Here is a 24,871-nt window from a genome sequence, read left to right on the forward strand (position 1 = left end):
GTCTCCCCAGAACAGTACACCGGCCAGGTGTGTAGGGTGACACCAGCCCTTGGGCAGGACTTCTTCAATCCTATGGCCCTGGTATCCCTAGAGTGGGGTGGGGAGGTGACCCAGAGGCGTGTCATAGTCAGTCCCCAGATGCCCCTAGCCTGACTACTCGTGCCAAGCTACCAAGGGGGTGAGCAGGGGTTATCTGAGCGGGTATCTCCCTTATCCTGACTAGAGTGAAGGCCCCTACTTGGACAGGATGCAAACCGACTGCCAACTAGAGACCACATTTCTAACATTCTGCCTTCCTGGGACTTAGCTGCTCAGACCCCAGGAGGGCAGAACCCTGTCTGTGAGGTGGCAGCAGCTGTAGCTGCAGTGCAAGCCTCAGAGAGCTGGTTTGGCAGTACTGGGGGTCCATGGTGGAGCCCCCAGGATGCACGGAATTGGCTCCCCAAAACCAGATTTGGAATGGGGGGACAATTCCATGAAGACACCTTACATGGCCATATTCAGGGTTACCATTGTGAAGCTACATATAGGTATTCGCCTATATGTAGTGAACGAGTGCAATGGCGTCCCCGCACTCACAAAGTCCAGGGAATTGGCCCTGGACTGCGTGGGGTCACCTTTGCTAGTGCAAGGGTGCCCTCACACTAGTGACTTTGCACCTAGCTTTCAGTAAATGAAGATTAGACACATAAGTGACTTATGTTACTTAAGTGCAGTGAAAATGGCTGTGAAATAGCGTGTGCACTATTTCACACAAGCTGCAGTGGCAGTCCTGTGATAGGGTTTGTCTGAGCTCCTTATGGGTGGCAAAAGAAATACTGCAGCCCATAAGGATCTCCTGGAACCCCAATGCCCTCGGTAACTAGGTACCATATACTAGGGACTTATAAGGGGGGGTCTAGTGTGCCAATTGAAATTGGAAAATGAAGTCACTAGCGTATAGTGACAAATGTGAAAGCAGAGAGAGTATAAGCACTGAGGTTCTGGTAAGGAGAGCCTCAGTGACACAGTTAAGCACTACTGACAACACACACATTAGGCCAGAAACTATGAGCACTGTGGTCCTGACCAGCAGGATCCCAGTGAGACAGGCAAAAACATACTGACATACAGGTAAAAATGGGGGTGACATGCCAAGAAAGATGGTACTTTCCTACAGACATTAAATTAGTTTTAGTGTATCTATTAAACTGAAAATAAACACCCAGGGAACAGTGATGAAAAAAAAGACACACCTGGTGCTTTGACATCGGAAACACATTTTAAAGAAATGAAATACAAAAGCATAGTTAACTTTGAAGACAAATGTTTGAGAAAAAGATCTGCATTATCTGGCCATGAAATAAGCATTTTTAAAACCAATTTAGCATCCCACATGATATTATATTTGGGAACAGGAGTATGAGCAAGATGTGCTCCCTTTAACAGATGACAGACCAAAGGATGTTTTGCGATGGATCTTCCATCCACTCTGATGTGTTTGGCTGAGACCGCCAATCTGTAGGTATTAATAGTATGGTAGGCTTTTCCTGGCGATGCTAAAGAAGATAAGAAGTTAACAACCAAGGTTACATTTGCTGAAAGGGGATCTGAATTTAAATCTATACACCATCTACACCTGACCGACTCGGCAGACTTGTAGAGTTTTGCCATGCCGGGGAACCAGGATTATTGAATGAGGTGGATAGCTTCCTCTGAAATTACTGGGGTTCTCCAAGAAGCCCCGAAATCTTCCAAGTGATGAGGGAAAGAGACTGCTCTAGAATGAGGTTGTGACAAACTCCCTGTTGAGAAACAAGTCGGGAAAGGGAGGAATTTAAACAGAAAAGTCCAAGGCTAGTTTCAACAGTGTTGGGTACCAAGGTTGACCCTTGCTAAATCTGGTGCAAAACAATAAAGTTAGGATCTATGACAGGAGATGAGCAATCTTATTGGGAAGGGAAGGACGAGGGCATTCGGATTTTAATGAGTAATATCGAGGGGGAAGAAAGGCAGCCCCGAAAAAGAAACCTCCCAGGTAGGAGGACCAGGTTTATGAGAAACATCCTTAAAGAGTACATTCTGAGGTGCCACACATTCTTTCCCTTCTTGGAGGGAACCTCAAGAGGACAATTAAGCATTTTAGAAATAGAAGCCTCAAGGGTCTTTAAGACATATACCATGGAGACGCAAACTGTCTGTTGCACAAAATCCTTGATAAAGGATTTAAAATTATCCTTCATAACTTGTACTTCTTCATCCTCAGACATTGTCAAATCTAATTAATGAATTATTAGAACGAATTCTAAGGGGAAAAACCAAAGAAAAAAGGGGCCTGCAAGGATTAAAGGAGAATTGAAGATGAGAGAGCTTTTAAGGGGAAGAGCTGTATTAAAATAGAGGCATGGTAAGAGGAGGGGCCGCAAGCCGGGGAAAGCCCTCATTGGACAAAATCAGCCTAAAATGAGGAACTGCACTGCTCAAACAAGGTTGCAATGTTAGAAGAAATATCAGCAGGGTGTCCCGAGCTGAGCGCTGAGCAAAGCAGCCAGCGGTGAGAAGACACGGTGAGAAGAGTGAACAGCGCATTCAACAGGGAAACAGTAAGCCATTAGCTTGTACGGTCCAGGCAATCGCTGAGCACTGTAGCAAGTGCGAACTCGCAAAATAGATTTTATAAATACAACTCACTAACAATATAAGAGGAACAAATAATAATAATAAAGACAATAATTATGATAAAATTTAATAAAGTAAGGAAATTTCAAGTACTTATCTTGACTGCGAGCAGCAAGAAGAGAGGATTTGTTGCTCTCAATCAGAATAATTATGATAGTGTATGGTTTTCTTCAGGGGTGGGCACGGTCAGGCAGTCACTCAACCTTCTCTTGATCATGGGGAGGTACGTAAGGGCCAGGGGCAGTGCTCTGCACTACGCCTTTATGGACTTCTCTAGTGTCTTTGACCTCATTAACAGGGGCAGGTTGTGGTTTCTGATGACTGATGCAGATTTGACATAGGCATAATTGAATTATTAAAATATTTACATTAGGACACCTTGGTACAGGTTTGATAGTCCTTGTGGGGAGTTTACTTCTGCTTCTAAGTTTACTAAGGGAGTGGGGCAGAGGTACATTTTGGCCCCTTTTTTATTTATTTTTTACATTAATTCCCAGGAGGGGGTTTTACAGTCACACAGGACCTACCTAAAATAGGTGATTGGCTAGTGCCAGTATTATTGTTTTTACGGGTTGCAATTTTTACTGGATGCCTTTAATTACTTTATGATTAATTTAGGTTTGAAGGTTAATCACGCTAAATCCTTCATCATGACCTGTGGCACAAGGAACACTCGATCAGGTAGATCTGAAATAGATAATATTCCAATTGTAAAAATCTCAAATTTTAATTACCTAAGGATACTAATGGATGCAAACTTTAAATGGGATAAATTATTGACCCAACGAGATCTCAAAATGGGAAATGTGTCTGACACAATTTTTCTATTTGCCAGACAATTTCAACTAAAACCGATAAGGGACTTAATTACCTTAAATAAGGCCAGGTGTATTTCTGTGGGCACCTTTGGTGAGCACGTGGGAGTATGCTAATTCTACCCGCCTCAGTATCCATGAGCACCTCGAAATTTATCATGCATGCCTAGGTAAATTTGCAGTATTTTGAGGACATAATCAAATTAACCCTCTCTTTTACTTTGGGTAAAAATTTGGAACTCATCTTTTACCTATTTTTCTTATCTTTGTCCCTCTTTTTCCCTCTGATTGTATTGCCCTAGATTACTTCCTTGCCTTGAATACATCAGGAAATCGTGTATAGATTTGGGGATACCACAATTTTTTTTGTATTCCCCTGACAAGATTGACAGTAATTTGAAGGCTTTAATCCCTTTTCTGTTTCTTGATAACAGTCATTTAAACAGTTCCAAAAAATGTGTGGAAATGGCAACAGTGAGTTATCATATGGAGATTGCCCTTCCAGTTGGATCTGGCTCTTATCTGGAATGGATACCTAATCCCACGCATTGTTTTTTTCACATTTTAGGTTAAAACCTTGTTCATTTTTTAGATGCTCATCCCTTACGGGGTAGCTGATTTGCATTCTTACCTTGTTGTCCTTGTAACGATATCAGTAAGCAATTGTGTTTACATTTTTTTTTGGTGTATTTTTTGTTCTGTTCCTAAGAAAAAATTTGAAGTCCTATTTTACACTCTTTTTGTTGTCGATCTGCGAAACAGAGTCCTACATGTTTTACAATGTTTATTGTCTGAATATGTTTACCACGCCGCCATTAGTTTTATTGGTGCTTCAATTAAGGCCAGGAACGATGTGTGCTGACTGATCCATGATTGACAGGAATTATTTTTTTGTATAGTTTATTTAATATACCTTGAGAGAATTCTGCATTGTGGATTTTTTTGCTTTTATTTCATAGCAGTTTTAATCCTTTTAAATTTTGGTATTTTGTAATGTATTGCGCTTTTTGTCACTCTGGAAATTGCTTTTGTATAGAGACGTTTCATGTGCTTTTCTCCTTTTAATGCACCCTGACGAAATCTGGTCACTTAAATTCACTTGTATTATAACATACCGAAAGTTTTTTTATAGATTTTTGCACAATATTTGTATTTTACTTTTGAAGTCCTGCTGTTGTGCTTTTTCTATATTTTTTTGAAACCGAAATAAAGTTCTTGATGATGACAGTCTATGATAGTTTTTTTCTTCTCTTGGCTGCTGTTTAATAAATGCAAAAAAGTTGAGCTTATCCTCATCCTCTGGTCTTGTAATAAAATTGCATAAAACACCACTGGGGTTTGGTGCTGGAGGTGTCTGGATATTATCTCCTTATCCCAGACCATTAGAACTTATGCTAGCATTTCATAACTGCTCAGTAGACTAAGTGGATACAGCGCGATTTAGAGTTCCAGTTGAGCGCATGGCATATAATAAGGGTGCATTTAGCAGTGTGTGTCTCTGTCGTCAGACATGCGGCAATAAGCATATATTTAACTGAAGAACAATAACATGTATTTCATGTTTAAGGTGAGATTTCTACCCGAGTATGCACTCTAACACCCCTAGAACGAATTCTTTAAAATTTATGTTTTGTTCATGCTCACATTGTTTTCTGGCTAGGCCACTATGATGCCTCACAGGGGCTTAACATAAATCATAAAGCTGTAAATGAATAACCATCGGTTGCCATGACTATGGATAACTTTCAGGAAGCTGCCAGTTTTTCTTGCAAGTACATGTTTGACTGATCACCAGCTTGCAATTTATTTCCTGTATGATGGTGGACAAAATGTGGTCTTTATTAATCAAAGAAGGGAGTATATTCCCAGTCATAGTAAATGCTTCCAAAATATGAATTGCGGATTACGAGGGCATACTGCCCCCAAAGCAAAGTCAAATGTTTTCTTTATTTCTGTTTTTTATATGATTATGCTTTCAGAATGACAAAATAACCGATGTTGTTGATGGACACATTAAAAGTTTGCATTGTTGATCCTGCATGTTTTCTTACTATGGTACTAATTCACTTCACTTCAGTTTATATGCTATCCTAAAGCCTCCTCCCTCTACATTGCTAAAACCCTTCATAAAAATTGATGTTGAGCTAAAATATTTGATTACTTCTTTTTCTTTTTGTCTTTAGAATGACCCTCACCTTATCGACTATACACTGCTTGCACTCTCTGCTTGAGTATAGTTCTCTCAAACGCACAACAGTCTGCCTTAATCTTAATCTCTTATTGTATTTTTGCAAATTCTGCACGCCTTTTTTCATGGATCGCATTTCCTTCTTTGAAACCACATCCCTGCATCCTAACAATACCTAATCTCCTCTATCATGTCTATACATGCCACAATACTTCCAAATTTATAGAGCCATCACTAATGATCACATTAGACTTCAATATATTTAATTTACCCCTGTGAGCACACAATTTACCCCACTAAATCTAACCATTACCTATTTCCCCATACTAGTAAAACGCTTTAGCGCTTTGTGCGGTATCCTAGGTACGTTAGAATACTGGATATGGGATTCGGGAACGGAGGGAGGTGGAGGAGTGGGTGGTGAGAGTTGGCATAGGAGATGTAGATGAGATGTATGTTGTGCCTGCTCTCCAATAAATCGTATACTTATCAACATGTGTGAAGGTGAAGTTGCTTCTACAATTTACCGACGAGAGAAGTACTACAGATTCATTGAGGAGCTGTGCCTCTAAGTTGTCATCGATTGGAGCTCTCCCAACGGTGGAGAGCAGGCAGAGCAGGTCAGCGTGTCAGGGTAATGGAAGTCTAACCCTGCCTTCGACATTGCCAGGTGACATTGATAGTGTTAGTTTTATTTAGAGACAGGAACAATGTAAAAGAAACTCCCCTCTTGTTGGAAATTGAAATTGTACATGAGCGCAACTGAAGCATGGATGAGGAAAATTGCTGTGTGTGCTGGCAATTGAACTTGTCCACAAGCGCTACTGAAGCACAGGTGAGGAAATTATTGCACGTATTGTCAAGCACAGGAACAGGAAGAAGTCATGCTGTGACACACATGCATTCAACCCTTGTATGTGAGACGTACGGGTGAACAGCAGTAACCGCCATTTTGAGTGGGTCACATATTAGAAATGACTTGACTTATTCCAAATACGGAACGCACTTGCAACTTGAAACTTGAACACGTTTCGGTGATGCGCACACCATTTTAACAAGAATGTAAATTCAATTACATGTATTTTTAGTGTGACATATTAATGGCACTGTTGAAATAATTTACCTTAGCAAATATTGTCACAGATAATCATCATTATGGCATTTCAAAATTATGGTCTTCCACCACCAGTACCTTTCCTCCCACGTCCAGGTGAACCATCATTAAAATGAGTGGACTGGAAAGATTATTTTACTATTTATATTTCAGCGTTGGAGGAAGAAAACGAGGAAACCTTTACGCCATCGAAGAAGAAGAAAATCTTATTACATAGTTTGGGACCAGATGGTTTACGCGTTTACAACCAGATGGAAAATAAGATCAAACAACCAGATGATAGGAATGAATTTGAAAATGCATTGGAGGATCTGAATTCATATTGATAACCTACAGTTTGTACAGCTATAGATAGGTTCTCATTTTTTAACAGGAAACAAAGGAAATTAGAACCTGTGGAGGACTATGTAGCAACACCTAAGAAGTTGGCTATAAATTGCAAATTTGGAGCACCACATGATGATCTGATTAGAGATCAATTAGTTATGCATTCCAACAATTGTCTTGGTTAGAAAGCACTATTTATATGCAATTAGATTACTTGCATTATTTTTCGTTGGCTTGTCTTCCGAGCCCTCAAGCACCTCTACAATATGACCAGTGCTTGAAACTGAAAAATAGAAGTGTTTCTGAAAACTGCCCATACTCTCTAATTAAAAGTATTACGGTTTTCATAAGAACTACAGGTACTCCTCTCAAAATAAAAAAGTGCCGGTACTCAGTCCCGAACAGTACCGGCCCATTTAAAGCACTGATTACATGATTGCAGATCCGTATACCAGTATACGAAATGCGTACAAGACCCTCCCATCGCTTTTAGACGGTTTGGTTTTTTCGCTAAACAGGCTAAACTGAATCTTTCTCCATACGCTGAAGAGCTTTTTATCACGTCCGCTGGGGTGGTCACTTCTATTGTTATTTCTGCATCTCAAAACCAAGCAAACACGGGGCGCACGCACCTATGGCGTGTCGTCTCTCCTGCTGCGCATGCGTGCGCGAACGGGTTCTCTCTAGTGCACATGCGCAGTCGTCCGTTGGTTAGTCGCCCTATGAAAAGCATGATTCTGAAGTAATCTAAAGTCAGTCCGTTTTAGGATTTAGTGAGGGTGGCACTTTGTGCGTGTTTGCTTGTCGTGTTTATGTCCCGAAGCATCTACAATTGAGTTGCTACAGTTCAGCTTCAGCACAGACGTTAAATTAATCAGATCAAATTAAAATGAAAACCAAAGAAGATGTCTTCCAGCAGACTTCAGGAAAGGTGAGTAACGTCCCTCACGTCTATAATCTGCAATGTGTGAAGTAAAAGACCTCTCGTTTTTACGGTGGCCAACCTTGCCGCATTTTGCAGGTTTACTTGCACAGAGGCACTGCGGGACGCCAAGGAATGTCTCGCATTTCGGATCCCCGCCACTTTTACCCGCACAGAAACATGCCACCGTCATTCTTTCATCCCTTCATCAGATACACAAGAGATGTCTTTCTGTTTCTGGGAGGGAAATGAAGCACACGAGGGTTTCTTAACAATATAACCTCAGTGGTACGTTCTTTCTAATGAGATTAAAATCCACTCACTCACCGGTTTATAAACAACAATGAATATGTTAATAAATAGAATGCTGGGGGTCTGTCACTGGAGTATGTTTATGATGTTTAGTCAGCTGAGCCTATTTCAGATTGCTGGCATATTGTCAGATTGGTTTATATTGGTACATGAAGGGTATGATCTTGCCAGCCTCCGACAATTTAGTAGATCCGAGAAAGTAGCAAGCCCAGCGTTGCCTCAAAGGCTATGTATTTGTCAACATATTGCCAAAAATGGAGCAGAAGAGTAAGTTCAAAACATGATTGCTCAAAATCACACATTTTGTCGAAATGGGAGGATGGGATTAAAAAATGTGTCTCCTTGTGCTACGTTTCCAACTAGTTCATTAAACCACAACTAAGGTGGCAGTGATTCTGATGGCGAGGCCAAGGGGCTACCCTTCACAGTGGAGTGTCACAGTGTTGTGAGCTCTGCCCAGGTGTAGAAAACAAGATTTATTTCCAGCATATTTAGGTGATGTGGTAAAGCTAAGGTTAGATGTCTAGAAGCCTAGTTTCATGGCTGAATGGTCCCTACTGTTATGTCGATTTGTAGAGAGCGTCTAATCATCTGTGAGGGCATCCAAGCACTTGGGCAAGTGAGTGGGCATATAGTCACCCCCAGGGTATTCAAAAAGTCAGGTTTTCACCTTCTTGCAGAACTCAAGAAGGGAGGAGGAGATTCTAATGTGCTGGTGGAGGTTGTTCCATGTTTTCAGTGTGATGTAGGAGAACAAGCGACCTCCTGCTCTGTTTTTGTGAATGCAGGTGTTGTGTGTGAACAAGAAGTAGGTAGAGAGTAGGTGTCTGGTTGGCTGATGAAAGTGTGTGACGTTGTTGAGGTATATTGGTTCAATGTTGTTTAGGGCTTTGTGTGAGTGAGGAGTTTGATTTGGCTGCATTTGTGAATGGGGAGCTAGTGGAGCTCTTTGAGGTACAGTGGGTGTGGCATGGGAGGTCCAGTGAGAGTTTAGCAGCAATGTTCTGGATGGACTGGAGTCTTTGTAGTAGTCGCTAGGAGATTCCGGCAATGAACTTGTTGCAGTAGCCAAGCCTGGTTGTGATGAGTGCTTGGGTGATGATGGTTCTATTGTTTTGATGCAGCCACTTGAAGATCTTGCATAGGATGTGGAATTAAGAGGTGCTTACCTAATTAACTTACGTTGTTATGGAGAGTTTGTCATCTAGGATGAGCCCTAGGTTTCGTGCGTGGTCGGTGGCTGATTGTCCTAGCTTTGATGGCCACCAGGTGGAGTCCCACTGGGAGGTTTTGGTTCCGAAGATCAGCGTGTCTATCTTATCAGCGTTGAGCTTCAGGCAGTTTGTTCATATCCAGTCAGACACCATGGTCATGCAGTTTGTGAAGTTGGACCTGGAGGTGGTTGTCTTGTCCGTCAGGGAGAGGATGAGTTAGGTGTCTCCAGCATATGAGATGATAGAGATGCCTTGGTCATGGATGTTGGCTAACAGGGTCAAGAAAATGTTGGACAGGGTGGGGCTGAGAGATGATCCCTGAGGGACTCTGCAGTTCATTCTCTTGGACTCTGATGTGAATGGTGGCATTCTAACTCTCTGGCTTCTTCCCCTGAGGAAGGAGTAGATCAATTGGAGTGTGGGCCCTTGGATACCTATGCCTTGAAGTCTTCTGATCACAGTGTTTTGGGGATCATTGTTGAAGGCTGGGGACAGGTCGAGTAGGATGAGGGCTGCTGTTTCTCCATGGTCCAGAATGGTCTTCATGTTGTCAGTGGCTGTGACAAGTGCTGTAGTACTTTCTGAAACTTAATTGAGCCTTCTCCCGTAGGTGGTGAATCCCAAGGTACGTTGAAAGTTGCTTGTTGAAGGCCTTCTCCATCACTCTTGGCTGGGTACCGAAGCAGGGGTATTGAATGGTAGTTGCACAGTTGGTTCAGGTCGACTGATGTTTTCTGAGGAGGGCGTTGAGCTCTGCATGTTTCCAATTGTCAGGAAATGTGGCTGACGCAATGGAGTTGTTGATGAAGTGGGAGACGGCAGTGTTGATAGGTGATGTTCCCAGGTTGTCGATGTGGTGGGGCATGGGTCCGTGGGGCCCCTGAGTAGATGGTCTTCATGACTGTAGCTCTGCTGTCTCAGGTGAGGAGTATCCATTCGGTCAGGTGGATGTCTCAGGTGGTGGTGGGAAGATTGGCAGTGAGGTAACCAGGGTTCAGTTGGTGTGGGAAGTTGCTGTAGATGTTAGTCATTTTGCTGTGGAAGAAGTTTGATAGGTCATTACAGAGTGCTTGGGAGGAGGAGATGTTGTTAACTGTTGCGGAAGGTGTGGTGAATCCTTTATGATCGAGAAGATCTCCTTGGTGCAGTTTGAGCTTCCTTCGATGGATTTGGCTAGTGTACGTTTATTGGCGTTTCATAACTGCTGGTGGTAGCATCTGAGAACAGCCTAGTGGGTGGATCTGTTGGAGGTTTTATGGGTGGTTCGCCATTTTACTTTCTAGCTGTTTACAGTGTTGTTTTGATTCTCAGTGGTTGTCTGTGTACCAGCTTGCTTGCTTGTTGGATCTTCTTTTCTTGTAAGGTTTGATGGGTGCGAGGTAGTCTGGGAAGTTCTTGATCCAGGTGTTGATATTTGTGATATCCTGGTTAAGGTCGTTTGTCAGATTAGGTTGATCCATTGATATGGTGCTGAGCCAGCCTTTTTCAGAGATTTTGCCCAAGCTGTGTTGCTGGTGGAAGTGTTTACTTGTGGTGTGTTGATCTGGAAGTGGGTGATGGAGTGGTTGGTCCATTTGAGTGGCGTGGTGGCATAGTATTAGATGCTGTCGCTGATGGTGTCAATGGGGTCCGGTGTATGTCCTGCAGTGTGTGTGGGTCCTGGGATGTGCTGGGTGAAACCTACATTTCATAAGCTTTCAAAGACTGCTGTGGAGCAATGGTTGGCTCTGTCTTCCTGGTGGAAGTTAAGGTTGCAGAGCAATATGTAGGTTCTGGAGAGGATGGTGAGTGGGGCGACAAAATTGGTGATCAGGTTGGTGAAGGTAGCTTGCGGTCCAGGTAGTCAGTAGGCGAGGGTCCCTTTCGGGGTTAAGTTAGCAGAGATTTGTGGTCTGAAGTGCAGATGTTTCATGTGATGGAATGCTTAAATATAATTGCAAGTCCTCCGTGCATGTGGATGTGGTCCAGTTGTGCGATTTTGTAGACTGCTGGGATTGCTGCAACCATGTCAGGTGCTGATGTGGAGTTGAGACAGGTTTTCGTGATGCAGAAGAGGTCCGATGTGTCGCTGCTCATTAGGTCCCAAATTTAGGTCGGGGTTTGCTAAGTGATCATGTGTTGAGTACCATGCATGCAAGTGAGTGTTGTCTTGTTGGTTTGCTGTTGTGTGTGGCATTGGGTGGGGGTCTAGGTGGTTTGATTGGTTTATATGTGGGACATGTGAGGCTGCCGGAGAACCAGCAGTGGTTGCAGGTGAAGGCTCCTACCGTGTTGTACGGCATGTTTCAGCAGAAGCAGGGCAAAGGGTGTCCCAGGTCGAGCGCCTGAAGGAGGGCTGCAGAGTATCCAGGTGCAGAAGGGCTTGCCTTTGGCATGTCTGCTTTGTGGCTGCCATTAAGTTGGTCCTGGGAAGGGCATGGCTTCAGAGCAGTAGGAAGAAGAAGCAGTAGGGTGGAAAAATGCACTGGGGCTGTGGGGAGCGTGATGAAGGGGGCACAAACAAGAAAATGTAGAAAAGAAAAATGCACGAACAAGAGAAATGCACAAAAGTGAAAAACGTCAAAGCACAAACAACAAAGGCACAAAAGAGTGTGTAAAAAAGAGAAAAGCAAATAGGCACAAACAAGAAAAGCCACAAGAGTGGAGAGAAAGTGGCAAACAGATGGAAAGAGAGAGAGTAGATGGGTGAGGGAGAGAGGGGAGAGGATCAGCTGGATGAGAGTAGAGGGAATAAGGTTGGAGTCCTGAGGTGAGGAGCAGACTTCAAAAGAGCCTAGGACTGTTCGGAGAACCAGTCACAGGTAGGTGGGTAGGGGGCTTGGCCTTGGCACATGGACTAGGTCCTGTGTCAATAGGTGGTTACTGGGCAGTATGATTGATACATGCTTATATTTACTATTGCTATATCGAAACTTGGGTCTATGTAATTCCATTTGGATACAAGAGTTGTTCATTTTCTAAACTTTTCTCTCACAAGTTGCAATCACAAACAGTCTAGACATCCTCCATGAGGTGGTAAAGCAGGCCTCAATAAATCCACTTGCTATGACGAGTCAGATTTTATCAGGGCGAGCTACTTTTGGGTCCTACGAGCCCTTTCTGGCAGTAAGCTCTATCTGGCTGTTATGTTCATTGATTAAGTGAATGAGCAAAAGAGAGGCCTTAAAATCTTGTTTTGATCTTGCCACATTTGCTGTGTGTTAGATGACAGAGGTCAAATGGCAATTTATGTCTTCTTACAAATTGCTGCTTATTTTATCATGCAGATGTGTTTTTACTTTTGTTTCTCTGATGGCAAAGTTAGAGTGTTTTGTAAAACGAACAGTCTGACTATGCTGTTGGGCACACAAAAGTTATATAGCGTGCAAAGGAACTGTACAAGCATTTTTAAAATATATTTTAGTAGTAAGGAAAGCACTTATTTTGTAATTCTGAAGTGAGATGGAAACAGATATTTTATTAGGTTCAAAACAAATCAGAATACTTTACTTGGTGATGTGTAAATAATAAATATTTGCGGAAACCTGATTTCCACACATTATCGTTTGGGCTCTATATAGTTTTATGAGTAAAACTACTTGTTGGAAAGCAGAGTTTTTTGTCATGGTCACCCCCACTATTTGCCACTCGTACTGATGTTTTTCAGCTGATGTGCACTAGGTCCCTGCTAACCAGACCACAGTGCCAGTGCTCTTTCCTTAAAAACAAGGTACAGTGGTCTACTTGTAACCCAATTGGCACACCCTTTAGCACCTCTGTAAGTCCCTAGTAAATGGTACCCCTGGTACCTAGAGCATGGGCACTAAAGAGAGTCTCTAAGGGCTGCAGCATGTATGGCCCTACCATATGTAACCCCCATACAAATTGTACTCACCCTGCCTTTGCAGATTGCGTGTCATGGTGGAAATCATGAGTGAAAACACGGTATGGCACACTCACTATGTGCCATGCCAAAGTCACTGCATACAAGATATGATAATTCACCCCTATAGCAGGCCTTGAAGCTTTAAGTCAGGGTGCATTATATTTTATGTGAGGAGATATCTGCATGAGGAGACATGCCCCTGTGATGACTAGTTCTATTCCTAGAGACTGCAAGTGACCCGGCAGCCATTTTAAGGACATGTACTGGGCACTGGTCATGATGAGTAATTCAAAGAAGCCAGTAATTCCTGACCACGTGATGAATGTTAACTCGAGAGCCATGAACCTATGAATAAGGCTGTTGGTATCAGCCGAAACGCGTCAGGAATTACTGGCTTCTTTGAATTACGAGTGGCAAATAAAGTGCCTCTTTCAACAGTGAACTATGGCGTATGACGCTTTTCTCTTTGGGGGAAACTTTTTCTGATGTTTAAGCAAAGGTGCTCTGCCTTCACAGCGCCTGGCCGCCCTGGAAGTAGATTTGGCTGCAACAGAGCAAACTTGGTGATTTATTTCAATAATGGAGCCGAGTCCGCCCGTCATGACTGCGAGGAGATGGATAATAGGTATGGATACACCAACCGATATTTAATTACCAACGCAAGTGAATTCGGGCAAGGGATATGAATGAGATAAGAATCCAATCTCATTCTTTGTTCTACAGTTTGTAAGCTGCATTCAGTGAAACAATAACATAAATACAAGGACGCATTTAAAGGAGGCTGGAAGGAAAAGAAAATTAGCAGTGTGTAGATGACAAATTTTGAAACACTGTTTTTGAGAAATACCGTAAAGTGTCTATTGGGCATTTTGGAAATTATGAGAATGAATCTGTTCCGGAAACGCAGCAGTGTATCTCGAAAAATGAATAAGTGGCAATAGCAAGGTTTGAAATAATGAACAGTGTATTTCTGAAATGAAGAATAAACACTGCGTACAAAAGTGACTTACAGCACTCAAATGCATGATTAATGATTTTAAGTAGCGCTATGACTTTAAGACCACAGTATAAATGGATGATTGGTTTCACCACGTGATGAATGTTAACTCGAGAGCCATGAACCTATGAATAAGGAATTGGTATCAGCAAAAACGCGTCAGGAATTACTGCCTTCTTTGAATTACGAGTGGCGAATAAAGTGCCTCTTTCAACAGTGAACTATGGCGTATGGCGCTTTTCTCTTTGGGGGAAACTTTTTCTGATGTTTAACCCCTTCACTGCCAGGCCTTTTCCCCCTCCTGTGCCGAGCCTTTTTTTGGCTATTTGGAGCAGTTTGTGCTTAGGCCCTCATAACTTTTTGTTCACATAAGCTACCCACGCCAAATTTGCGTCCTTTTTTTCCAACGTCCTAGGGATTCTAGAGGTACCCAGACTTTGAGGGTTCCCCAGAAGGAGGCCAAGAAATTAGCCAAAAAACAGTGAAAATTTAGTTTTTTTCAAAAAAATGGGAAAAATGGGCTGCAGAAGAAGGCTTGTGGTATTTCCCCCGAAAAGGGCATCAACAAAGGGTTTGCGGTGCTAAAATCACCAGCTTCCCAGCTTTCAGGAACAGGCAGACTTGAATCAGAAAACCCAATTTTCCAACACAATTTTGGCATTTTACTGGGACATACCCCATTTTTAAAAATGTTTGTGCTTTCAGCCTCCTTCCAGTCAGTGACAGAAATGGGCATGAAACCAACGCTGGATCCCAGAAACCGCAACATTTCTGAAAAGTAGACAAAATTCTGAATTCAGCAAGGGGTAATTTGTGTAGATCCTACAAGGGTTTCCTACAGAAAATAACAACTGAAAAAGAAAAATATTGAAATTGAGGTGAAAAAAACATCACTTTTTCTCTACGTTTTACTCTGTAACTTTTACCTGCAATGTCAGATTTTTGAAAGCAATATACCGTTACGTCTGCTGGACTCTTCTGGTTGCGGGGATATATAGGGCTTGTAGGTTCATCAAGAACTCTAGGTACCCAGAGCCAATAAATGACCTGCACCCTGCAGTGGGTTTTCATTCTATGCCGGGTATACAGCAATTCATTTGCTGAAATATAAAGAGTAAAAAATAGCTATCAAGAAAACCTTTGTATTTCCAAAATGGGCACAAGATAAGGTGTTGAGAAGCAGTGGTTATTTGCACATCTCTGAATTCCGGGGTGCCCATACTAGCATGTGAATTACAGGGCATTTCTCAAATAGACGTCTTTTTTACACACTGTCTTACATTTGGAGGGGAAAAATGTAGAGAAAGACAAGGGGCAATAACACTTGTTTTGCTATTCTATGTTCCCCCAAGTCTCCCGATAAAAATGATACCTCACTTGTGTGGGTAGGCCTAGCGCCCGCGACAGGATATGCCCCAAAACACAACGTGGACACATCACAGAAAACAGAGCTGTTTTTAGCAAAGTGCCTACCTGTAGATTTTGGCCTCTAGCTCAGCCGCCACCTAGGGAAACCTACCAAACCTGTGCATTTCTGAAAACTAGAGACCTAGGGGAATCCAAGATGGGGTGACTTGTGTGGCTCGGACCAGGTTTTGTTACCCAGAATCCTTTGCAAACCTCAAAATGTGGCTAAAAAAACACATGTTCCTCACATTTCTGTGGCAGAAAGTTCTGGAATCTGAGAGGAGCCACAAATTTCCTTCCACCCAGCGTTCCCCCACGTCTCCCGATAAAAATGATACCTCACTTGTGTGGGTAGCCCTAGCGCCCGCGACAGGAAACGCCCCAAAGCGCAACGTGGACACAGCCAAATTTTTGAAGGAAAACAGAGGTTTTTTTTGCAAAGTGCCTACCTGTAGATTTTGGCCTCTAGCTCAGCCGCCACCTAGGGAAACCTACCAAACCTGTGCATTTCTGAAAACTAGAGACCTAGGGGAATCCAAGATGGGGTGACTTGTGTGGCTCGGACCAGGTTCTGTTACCCAGAATCCTTTGCAAACCTCAAAATGTGGCTAAAAAAACACATGTTCCTCACATTTCTGTGGCAGAAAGTTCTGGAATCTGAGAGGAGCCACAAATTTCCTTCCACCCAGCGTTCCCCCACGTCTCCCGATAAAAATGATACCTCACTTGTGTGGGTAGGCCTAGCGCCCGCGACAGGAAACGCCCCAAAGCGCAACGTGGACACAGCCACATTTTTGAAGGAAAACAGAGGTGTTTTTTGCAAAGTGCCTACCTGTAGATTTTGGCCTGTAGCTCAGCCGCCACCTAGGGAAACCTACCAAACCTGTGCATTTCTGAAAACTAGAGACCTAGGGGAATCCAAGATGGGGTGACTTGTGTGGCTCGGACCAGGTTCTGTTACCCAGAATCCTTTGCAAACCTCAAAATGTGGCTAAAAAAACACATGTTCCTCACATTTCTGTGGCAGAAAGTTCTGGAATCTGAGAGGAGCCACAAATTTCCTTCCACCCAGCGTTCCCTCACGTCTCCCGATGAAAATGATACCTCACTTGTGTGGGTAGGCCTAGCGCCCGCGACAGGAAACGCCCCAAAGTGCAACGTGGACACACCCAAATTTTTGAAGGAAAACAGAGGTGTTTTCTGCAAAGTGCCTACCTGTAGATTTTGGCCTGTAGCTCAGCCGCCACCTAGGGAAACCTACCAAACCTGTGCATTTCTGAAAACTAGAGACCTAGGGGAATCCAAGATGGGGTAACTTGTGTGGCTCGGACCAGGTTCTGTTACCCAGAATCCTTTGCAAACCTCAAAATTTGGCTAAAAAAACACATGTTCCTCACATTTCTGTGGCAGAAAGTTCTGGAATCTGAGAGGAGCCACAAATTTCCTTCCACCCAGCGTTCCCCCACTTCTCCCGATAAAAATGATACCTCACTTGTGTGGGTAGGCCTAGCGCTCGCGACAGGAAACGGCCCAAAACACAACGTGGACACATCAAATTTTTTCATAGAAAACAGTGCTTACCTGTGGATTTTGGCCTATAGCTCAGCCGGCACCTGGGGAAACCTAGCAAACCAGCGCATTTTTGAAAACTAGAGACCTAGGGGAATCCAAGATGGGGTGATTTGCGGGGCTCTGACCAGGATCTGTTACCCAGAATCCTTTGCAAACATCAAAATTTGGCCCAAAAACACTTATTCCTCTCATTTCGGTGACAGAAAGTTCTGGAATCTGAGAGGAGCCACAAATTTCCTTCCACCCAGCGTTCCCCTAATTCTGATGGATACAACTACCTGTGGATTCCTCACCTCATGAATACTCCCATGGCGCCAGCATTCTACGGAAATCTTCTTACTAGTCTCTGCACGTCGACGAGGACGTCACTGTCTCGCACGCGACGCCGTCTGACGTCATACAGGCAATAAGAGGTCCTCGACGACGTGCGGACGTCAGTTCCCTTTTTTCCGTGCATTCGAAACGGTTATCTTCGAGGGAGCAACTGTTACTCTTGCGGTTACAGTGTATATCTTGCTGCGTACTCTTTCTCTGTGGAAATAATGTTGCAGAGAAAGTCTGGATTTAAGCCTTGTCGTGAGTGTGGAGGCAAGATGTCGGTGACGGATCCTCATTCCGATTGCCTTTGGTGTTTGAGCTCCGACCACGACGTCTCGACTTGTGATTCGTGTCAGCACATGAATCCGAAGGCCATTAAAGAACGCGAGGCGAAGCTGTTTATGGCCAAGTCAAAGGAGAAGCATCACAAGAAAAAGTCTTCTCCAAGACATCGGCGTCATCGAGACTCCCGGCGCCGTAGAGAATCTCGGCGTCATTCAAGGGAGGCTCGTTCCAGGTCTCCGGATCGGCGCCGGAGGACATGGGAGGTCAGCCCCACGGTGACGCCGCATCCTTCGACGCCGTTGCTCTCTCCGACGTCTCCAACTTCGCCTGGACAGGCGTCGGTGATTGAGGTATTGGAGCCTCAGGTGTTTTCTCCGGCGCAGACGCCGAGGCCGGCGTCGGGGTCGCCTCCGAGTCAGGCACCCCAGTATCCGGCTTTTCCCACCCCTGGAGCCGATAGTTCCGCATTCTTGAATGCGATGTATGCCATCTTCCTACAGATGGCTCCAGGGGGTGCTCCGGCTGGGCCTTTGGCCTTTTCTTTGGGTGATCCTGCGCCTCTTCGGCCGGCACCCTTTATGCCCTTTCTCCCGTTTGGGAACGTGGGCTCGGCGCCAGTGCCGGTGGCCGCTCCGATGGCTTCGGAGGGATTGGCCCCAGGGATTTCCATCCCGTCGACGTCGAGATTTCGGCCTGTGACTCCGGTGGGTCCATCCGTTTCATCTGCTCTTCAGTCGGCGCCGAAGTTACCTGTGGCGCCGGATGCGGCGTCGGTGGCTTCGGAAGATCGGCGCCGATCTCCGACTTCGGTGGAGGTGTTGTCGACTCCGCGGATTGAGCAACGACTGCATTCAAGGAGGCGTGCTCTCCGGGTACTAGAGGAGCAGGAGTATCAACGAGCCCTAGAGGAAGGAGAGCTAGAGGACTCGGGTGATGGGCTGCGTGGACTGGAGTCGGCCAGTGGGCTGGACACTTCCCCTGAGTGGGACCTTTCGTCCCCGGGGGAATATACCGAGGAAGCTGCTTCCTTTCATACAGTGGTACGGAAGGCAGCTAGTTTTTTGGACCTGCCTTTGCCGGTGGTGGAGGCGAAACAAAACCTTTTGACAGAGGTGTTGCATCCGGCCTCAGCCGCGGCGGAGCCTCTATTACCTTTTAATGACGCTCTGCTGGATCCGGTTTTAGAGGTGTGGAAGAAGCCGGCATCTTCCCCAGCAGTTCACAGAGCCGTGGCCAGGAGGTATCGGACGGCTCCAACTGATCCTGGTTTCCTATCTAGGCACCCTACGCCGGAGAGCTTGGTTGTGCAGGCCTCCTGTTCGTCCAAATCAGCGCCTGGTTCTTTCCCGACGGTGCCTGGGGACAGAGACTCAAAAAAGCTAGAGGCGCAGTCGAAGAAGATTTTTTCGTCCTGCAGTCTGGCGTTAAAAGCCACTAATGCGACCTGTATCCTGGGGAGGTATATTCATGCTCTGATGGATGACATCTCCTCTTCGTTTACAGAGCTTCCCCAGGGTCTTTTGGATCTTGTCTCTGATGCCCAGGCTGCTGCGACCCAAATTATCCAGACGGGACTGGATACCACCGACTCGGTAGCCAGAGCAATGGGCACAACTGTGGTGGAAAGGAGACAGGCCTGGCTACGTAACTCGGGCTTTTCGGCAGATGTACAGTCCACATTGTTGGATCTCCCGTTTGATGGGGACAAACTGTTTGGGGCTAAGGCTGATTCGGCCTTGGAACGTTTTAAGGAGAGCAGGGCCACGGCTAAGTCGTTGGGACTCCAAGCTCCTTCTTCCACGGCCTCTTCCAGATTCTTCAGGAGGTTTCGTGGATTTGGGCGTGGCTCTTCCTCCTCTTCCTTTCGGGGAAGATATCAGCAACCTGCCTCTTCCCATCCCTATAGATCTTTTAGGGGGAGGGGTAGGGTCCGCACCAGGGGAGCCTCTCAGCAGCACTCTGCCTCTTCCTCATCCTCTGGCGGGGTGCAGCAGGGGAAGCAGCCTTAGGCTTCCACCATTTCCCACTCACTCCTCTCCTGTAGGGGGAAGATTACAGCATTTTCTCACCAAATGGGAGACTGTTACGTCGGACACTTGGGTTCTCAGTGTTGTGGGAAAAGGCTACACCCTTCCCTTTCGGGAGTTTCCGCCCCTCATCCCGCCCCGCCCTTCGTATTGTTCACAAGAACACCTCCTGTTGCTAGAACAGGAGGTAGAAGTCCTCCTTTTAAAGGGCGCGGTGGAGTTGGTCCCGGAGCAGGAAAGGGGTCAAGGAGTTTACTCAAGGTATTTCCTGATTCCCAAGAAGGATGGTCGTTTGAGACCAATTCTGGACCTGAGGATCTTGAATTGGTTCCTCAAGCAGGAAAAGTTCAAGATGCTGACCCTAGCACAGGTGCTTTTGGCGTTGAACATGGAAGACTGGATGGTGTCTGTCGACTTGCAGGATGCTTACTTTCATATCCCGATACTCAAGTCACACAGGAAGTATCTCCGGTTTGTGGTGGGATCGCATCACTACCAGTTTGCGGTCCTTCCGTTTGGTCTTACTTCAGCACCTCGAGTCTTCACGAAGGTGATGTCGGTGGTTGCGGCAGAGCTCAGAAGGAAGGGGATAGCAGTATTCCCTTACTTGGACGATTGGTTGATCAAAGCCAAGTCCCCGGAGCTTGTGTTGCGTCATCTGCAGTCAACAACCCAGTTGTTGTTCGACCTGGGCTTTTCGGTGAACGAGCCCAAATCTCACCTGGAGCCCTCTCAGCGCCTCCTGTTCATAGGGGCAGTACTGGATACGACATTGGGTCGGGCCTTTCCTCCGCCTCAGCGGATTCAAGATATTCAGGATTTGGTTCCAATGTTTCGAAATGGAGTGGTAGTTCCAGTCCTCAAGGTCCTTCGTCTGCTCGGTCTTTTTGCCTCCTGCATTCTGTTGGTCACGCATGCTCGCTGGCACATGAGGGCTCTTCAGTGGTGCCTCCGAAGGCAGTGGTCTCAACACAGAGGGGATCTAGAGGGTGCTGTCAAGATCTCCAGAGATGCTGCTGTGGATTTGAAGTGGTGGATTGCAAGCAACAATCTTTCACAAGGAAAACCGTTCCAGCAGTCGCCACCAGTGGCCACAGTCATAACGGATGCTTCCACTCTAGGGTGGGGAGCTCATCTGGGGGATCTGGAGATCAAAGGTCTTTGGTCTCCAGAGGAACAGATTTTTCACATCAATCTGTTAGAGTTACGGGCTGTACGTCTAGCTCTCAAGGCCTTCCTCCCTTCCCTTCGTGGTCAGTCGGTACAGGTCCTAACGGACAATACTACCACGATGTGGTACATAAACAAGCAGGGAGGAGTGGGGTCGTACCTTCTCTGCAGAGAAGCTCTTCGACTATGGTCCTGGGCAAAGGACCATCGGATTTGCTTGATAGCAAACCATCTGGCCGGAGTCTTGAACGTGCGTGCGGACAGTCTCAGTCGCCACTTCTCGGCAGACCACGAGTGGCGTCTCCATCCAGATCAAGTCCGTTTAATCTTCCAGAAGTGGGGGTTTCCTCGGGTAGATCTGTTCGCCACTCGAGAGAACGCGCATTGTCCGTTGTTCTGCAGCCTTCAGTATCCGATGCAGGAAGCGTTGGGGGACGCGTTTCAAATGACCTGGTGCGGCCAGTTGCTTTACGCGTTTCCTCCCATACCCTTGATTCCTCGAGTATTGAGGAAGATTCGCCAAGACCGGGCTCTAGTAATCGTAATAGCTCCGGATTGGCCAAGGAGGGTGTGGTACTCCGACCTTCTCCAACTCTCCACGTGCCCGCCGCTCCGTCTCCCTTTCAGGGCAGACCTCCTCTCGCAGTCGCAGGGGCAGGTTCTACACCCCAACCTCCAGAGTCTGCACCTACATGCCTGGAGATTGAACGGGGCAACCTGAGTTCCTTCTCTCTCCCGCCTGAGGTAGTGGATGTTATATTAGCGGCCAGGCGACACTCCACTAAATCTATCTACGCTAATAGGTGGTCTAAATTTGTTGCGTGGTGTGGAGAGAGGCAGATTGATCCTTTACAAGCTCATCTATCGGACGTTTTGTCTTTTGCTCTATCTCTGGCGCAGAAAGGTTGTGCAGTGGCTACCATTAAAGGTTATTTATCGGCCTTGTCAGCCTTCATATGTCTTCCAGACCAACCATCTTTATTTAAATCCCCTATTGTTATCAGATTCTTGAAAGGTCTTCTAAATCAATATCCTCCAAAGCCATTCGTTATGCCGCAATGGGATTTGTCCTTAGTCCTGACTTTCCTTATGGGGTCCCCTTTTGAACCTATGCATTCTTGCCCCTTGAGGTATTTGTTTTTAAAAACAGTCTTCCTGATAGCTATAACATCAGCAAGGAGAGTGAGTGAGTTGCAGGCCTTATCAGTAAAACCCCCTTATACAACTTTTTATGGGGATAAGGTGGTGTTGAGGACCAAGGCTGCTTTCCTCCCGAAGGTTGTTTCACCCTTCCATTTGGCTCAGGCAATTACTTTGTCCACGTTCTATCCTCCGCCTCATCCTTCCAAAGAGGAAGAAAGACTGCACCGTCTGGATCCAAAGAGAGCGTTGAGCTTCTTTATCGATAGAACAAAGGATTTCAGGCTGGAGGATCAGCTGTTTATTGGATACGTGGGCAAGAGGAGAGGAAAGGCAGTCCACAAGAGAACACTATCCAGGTGGGTTGTTCTTTGCATTAAAATATGTTACTCTTTGGCAAAGAAGGATCCTCCTGAGGGCATTAGAGCTCATTCCACCAGAGCTAAGTCGGCCACTTCGGCCTTAGCCAGAGGTGTTCCTGTGGTCGACATCTGCAAGGCCGCAACTTGGTCGTCCCTTCACACTTTTGCAAAACATTACTGTTTAGATTCTGAGGTTAGAAGGGACGGCCATTTTGCACGGTCAGTGCTGCAGGATTTCTTGGTTTGACCATTTAGGCACCCACCGCCGGGCGTGGTACTGCTTTGGGACTCTATTCATGAGGTGAGGAATCCACAGGTAGTTGTATCCATCAGAAGAACGAGTTACTTACCTTCGGTAACGACTTTTCTGGTGGATACATTAGCTACCTGTGGATTCCTCACGGTCCCACCCGCCTCCCCGTTGCCTTTATGGTCTTGCCAAGTAATCCTTGAGTGCGCTCCTCTTGATCTTTGAGGGTGCAATAGATGTATATATATAATATATTTATATATATATAGGTATATGTGTATATATCTTTATGTATATACTTGGTGTGTGTATATATTTTTAAAAGAAAGAGTTTTATATATATATATATATATATATATGTACATAAAAAAGATTTACAGTTATTCATACAATGTGGTGTATTTTTACAATATAATGGATGTTGCTTTGTTCTTTCATTGCATTGCCTGGTTGTTCTCATGCACGTAAAAAATGATTGGTACTGACGTCCGCACGTCGTCGAGGACCTCTTATTGCCTGTATGACGTCAGACGGCGTCGCGTGCGAGACAGTGACGTCCTCGTCGACGTGCAGAGACTAGTAAGAAGATTTCCGTAGAATGCTGGCGCCATGGGAGTATTCATGAGGTGAGGAATCCACAGGTAGCTAATGTATCCACCAGAAAAGTCGTTACCGAAGGTAAGTAACTCGTTCGTCTCTCCATAAAAATGGTACCTCACTTGTGTGGGTAGGCCTAGCGCCCACGAAAGGAAATGGCCCAAAACACAACGTGGACACAACATATTTTTTCACAGAAAACAGAGGGTTTTTTTGCAAAGTGCCTACCTGTGGATTTTGACCTCTAGCTCAGCCGGCCCCAGGGGGGGGGGGAATGCCCTAAAATAAATTTGACCCCCACCCCCCCCAAACCCCCCCTGCCCAGGAGCGACCCTTGCCTATGGGGTCGCTCCCCCTGCGTGACATTGGCGCCAAACAACAAATCCCAGGTGCCTAGTGGTTTCTGCCCCCTTGGGGGCAGATTGCCCTAAAATTGACCAATCTGCCTCCAAGGGGGGCAGAAATGGTCTAAACACAGTTTGCCCCCCAGGGGAGCGACCCTTGTCTGATGGGTCGCTCCCCATCTCTAAAAAAACAAACAAACAAACAAACAAACAAACAAAAAAACACAAAAAACGAATTTGCCCTGGCGCCTACAGGTTTCTGCCCCCCCTGGGGGCAGATCGGCCTAATAATAGGCCGATCTTCCCCCAGGGGGGGCAGAAATGGCCTAAAATAAATTTGCCCCCCGAACCTCCACCACCCCCCACCCCCCCAGGAGCGACCCTTGCCTACGGGGTCGCTCCCCCTGCGTGACATTGGCGCCAAAAAACAAATCCCCGGTGCCTAGTGGTTTCTGCCCCCTTGGTGGCAGATTGACCTAAAATCGACCCATCTGCCCCCAAGGGGGGCAGAAATGCTCTAAATACAGTTTGTCCCCCAGGGAAGCGACCCTTGTCTGATGGGTCGCTCCCCATCTCTAAAAAACCACACAAAAAAAATGTGCCCTGGCGCCTACAGGTTTCTGCCCCCCCTGGGGGCAGATCGGCCTAATAATAGGCCGATCTTCCCCCAGGGGGGGCAGAAATGGCCTAAAATAAATTTGCATCCCCAACCCCCACCCCCCACCAGGAGCGACCCTTGCCTACGGGGTCGCTCCCCCTGCGTGACATTGGCGCCAAAAAACAAATCCCCGGTGCCTAGTGGTTTCTGCCCCCTTGGGGGCAGATTGACCTAAAATCGACCCATCTGCCCCCAAGGGGGGCAGAAATGCTCTAAATACAGTTTGTCCCCCAGGGGAGCGACCCTTGTCTGATGGGTCGCTCCCCATCTCTAAAAAAACAAACAAACAAAAAACAAACAAAAAATTGCCCTGGCGCCTAGAGGTTTCT

General features: G+C 45.7%; 1 protein-coding gene across 4 annotated transcripts in view; it reads left to right on the forward strand.

Annotated features, from left to right (window-relative positions):
• The first annotated feature begins 7,804 nt into the window (after positions 1 to 7,804).
• The window catches only part of LOC138299052 (zinc finger protein 419-like), a 233,787-nt gene continuing 216,720 nt past the window's right edge, over positions 7,805 to 24,871 (forward strand). For 2 of the 4 annotated variants that reach the window (XM_069237014.1, XM_069237032.1), the window contains exon 1: positions 7,817 to 8,033. In XM_069237014.1, the coding sequence (XP_069093115.1) occupies positions 7,992 to 8,033 (42 nt within the window). In that variant the 5' untranslated portion in view covers positions 7,817 to 7,991. Of the gene's footprint in view, positions 8,034 to 13,929; positions 14,041 to 24,871 lie in introns of those variants that run through there. The other 2 variants (XM_069237005.1, XM_069237023.1) reach the window with 2 other exon arrangements.

This window comes from Pleurodeles waltl, chromosome 1_2 (genome assembly GCF_031143425.1).
Source record: "Pleurodeles waltl isolate 20211129_DDA chromosome 1_2, aPleWal1.hap1.20221129, whole genome shotgun sequence".
NCBI lineage: Eukaryota > Metazoa > Chordata > Amphibia > Caudata > Salamandridae > Pleurodeles > Pleurodeles waltl.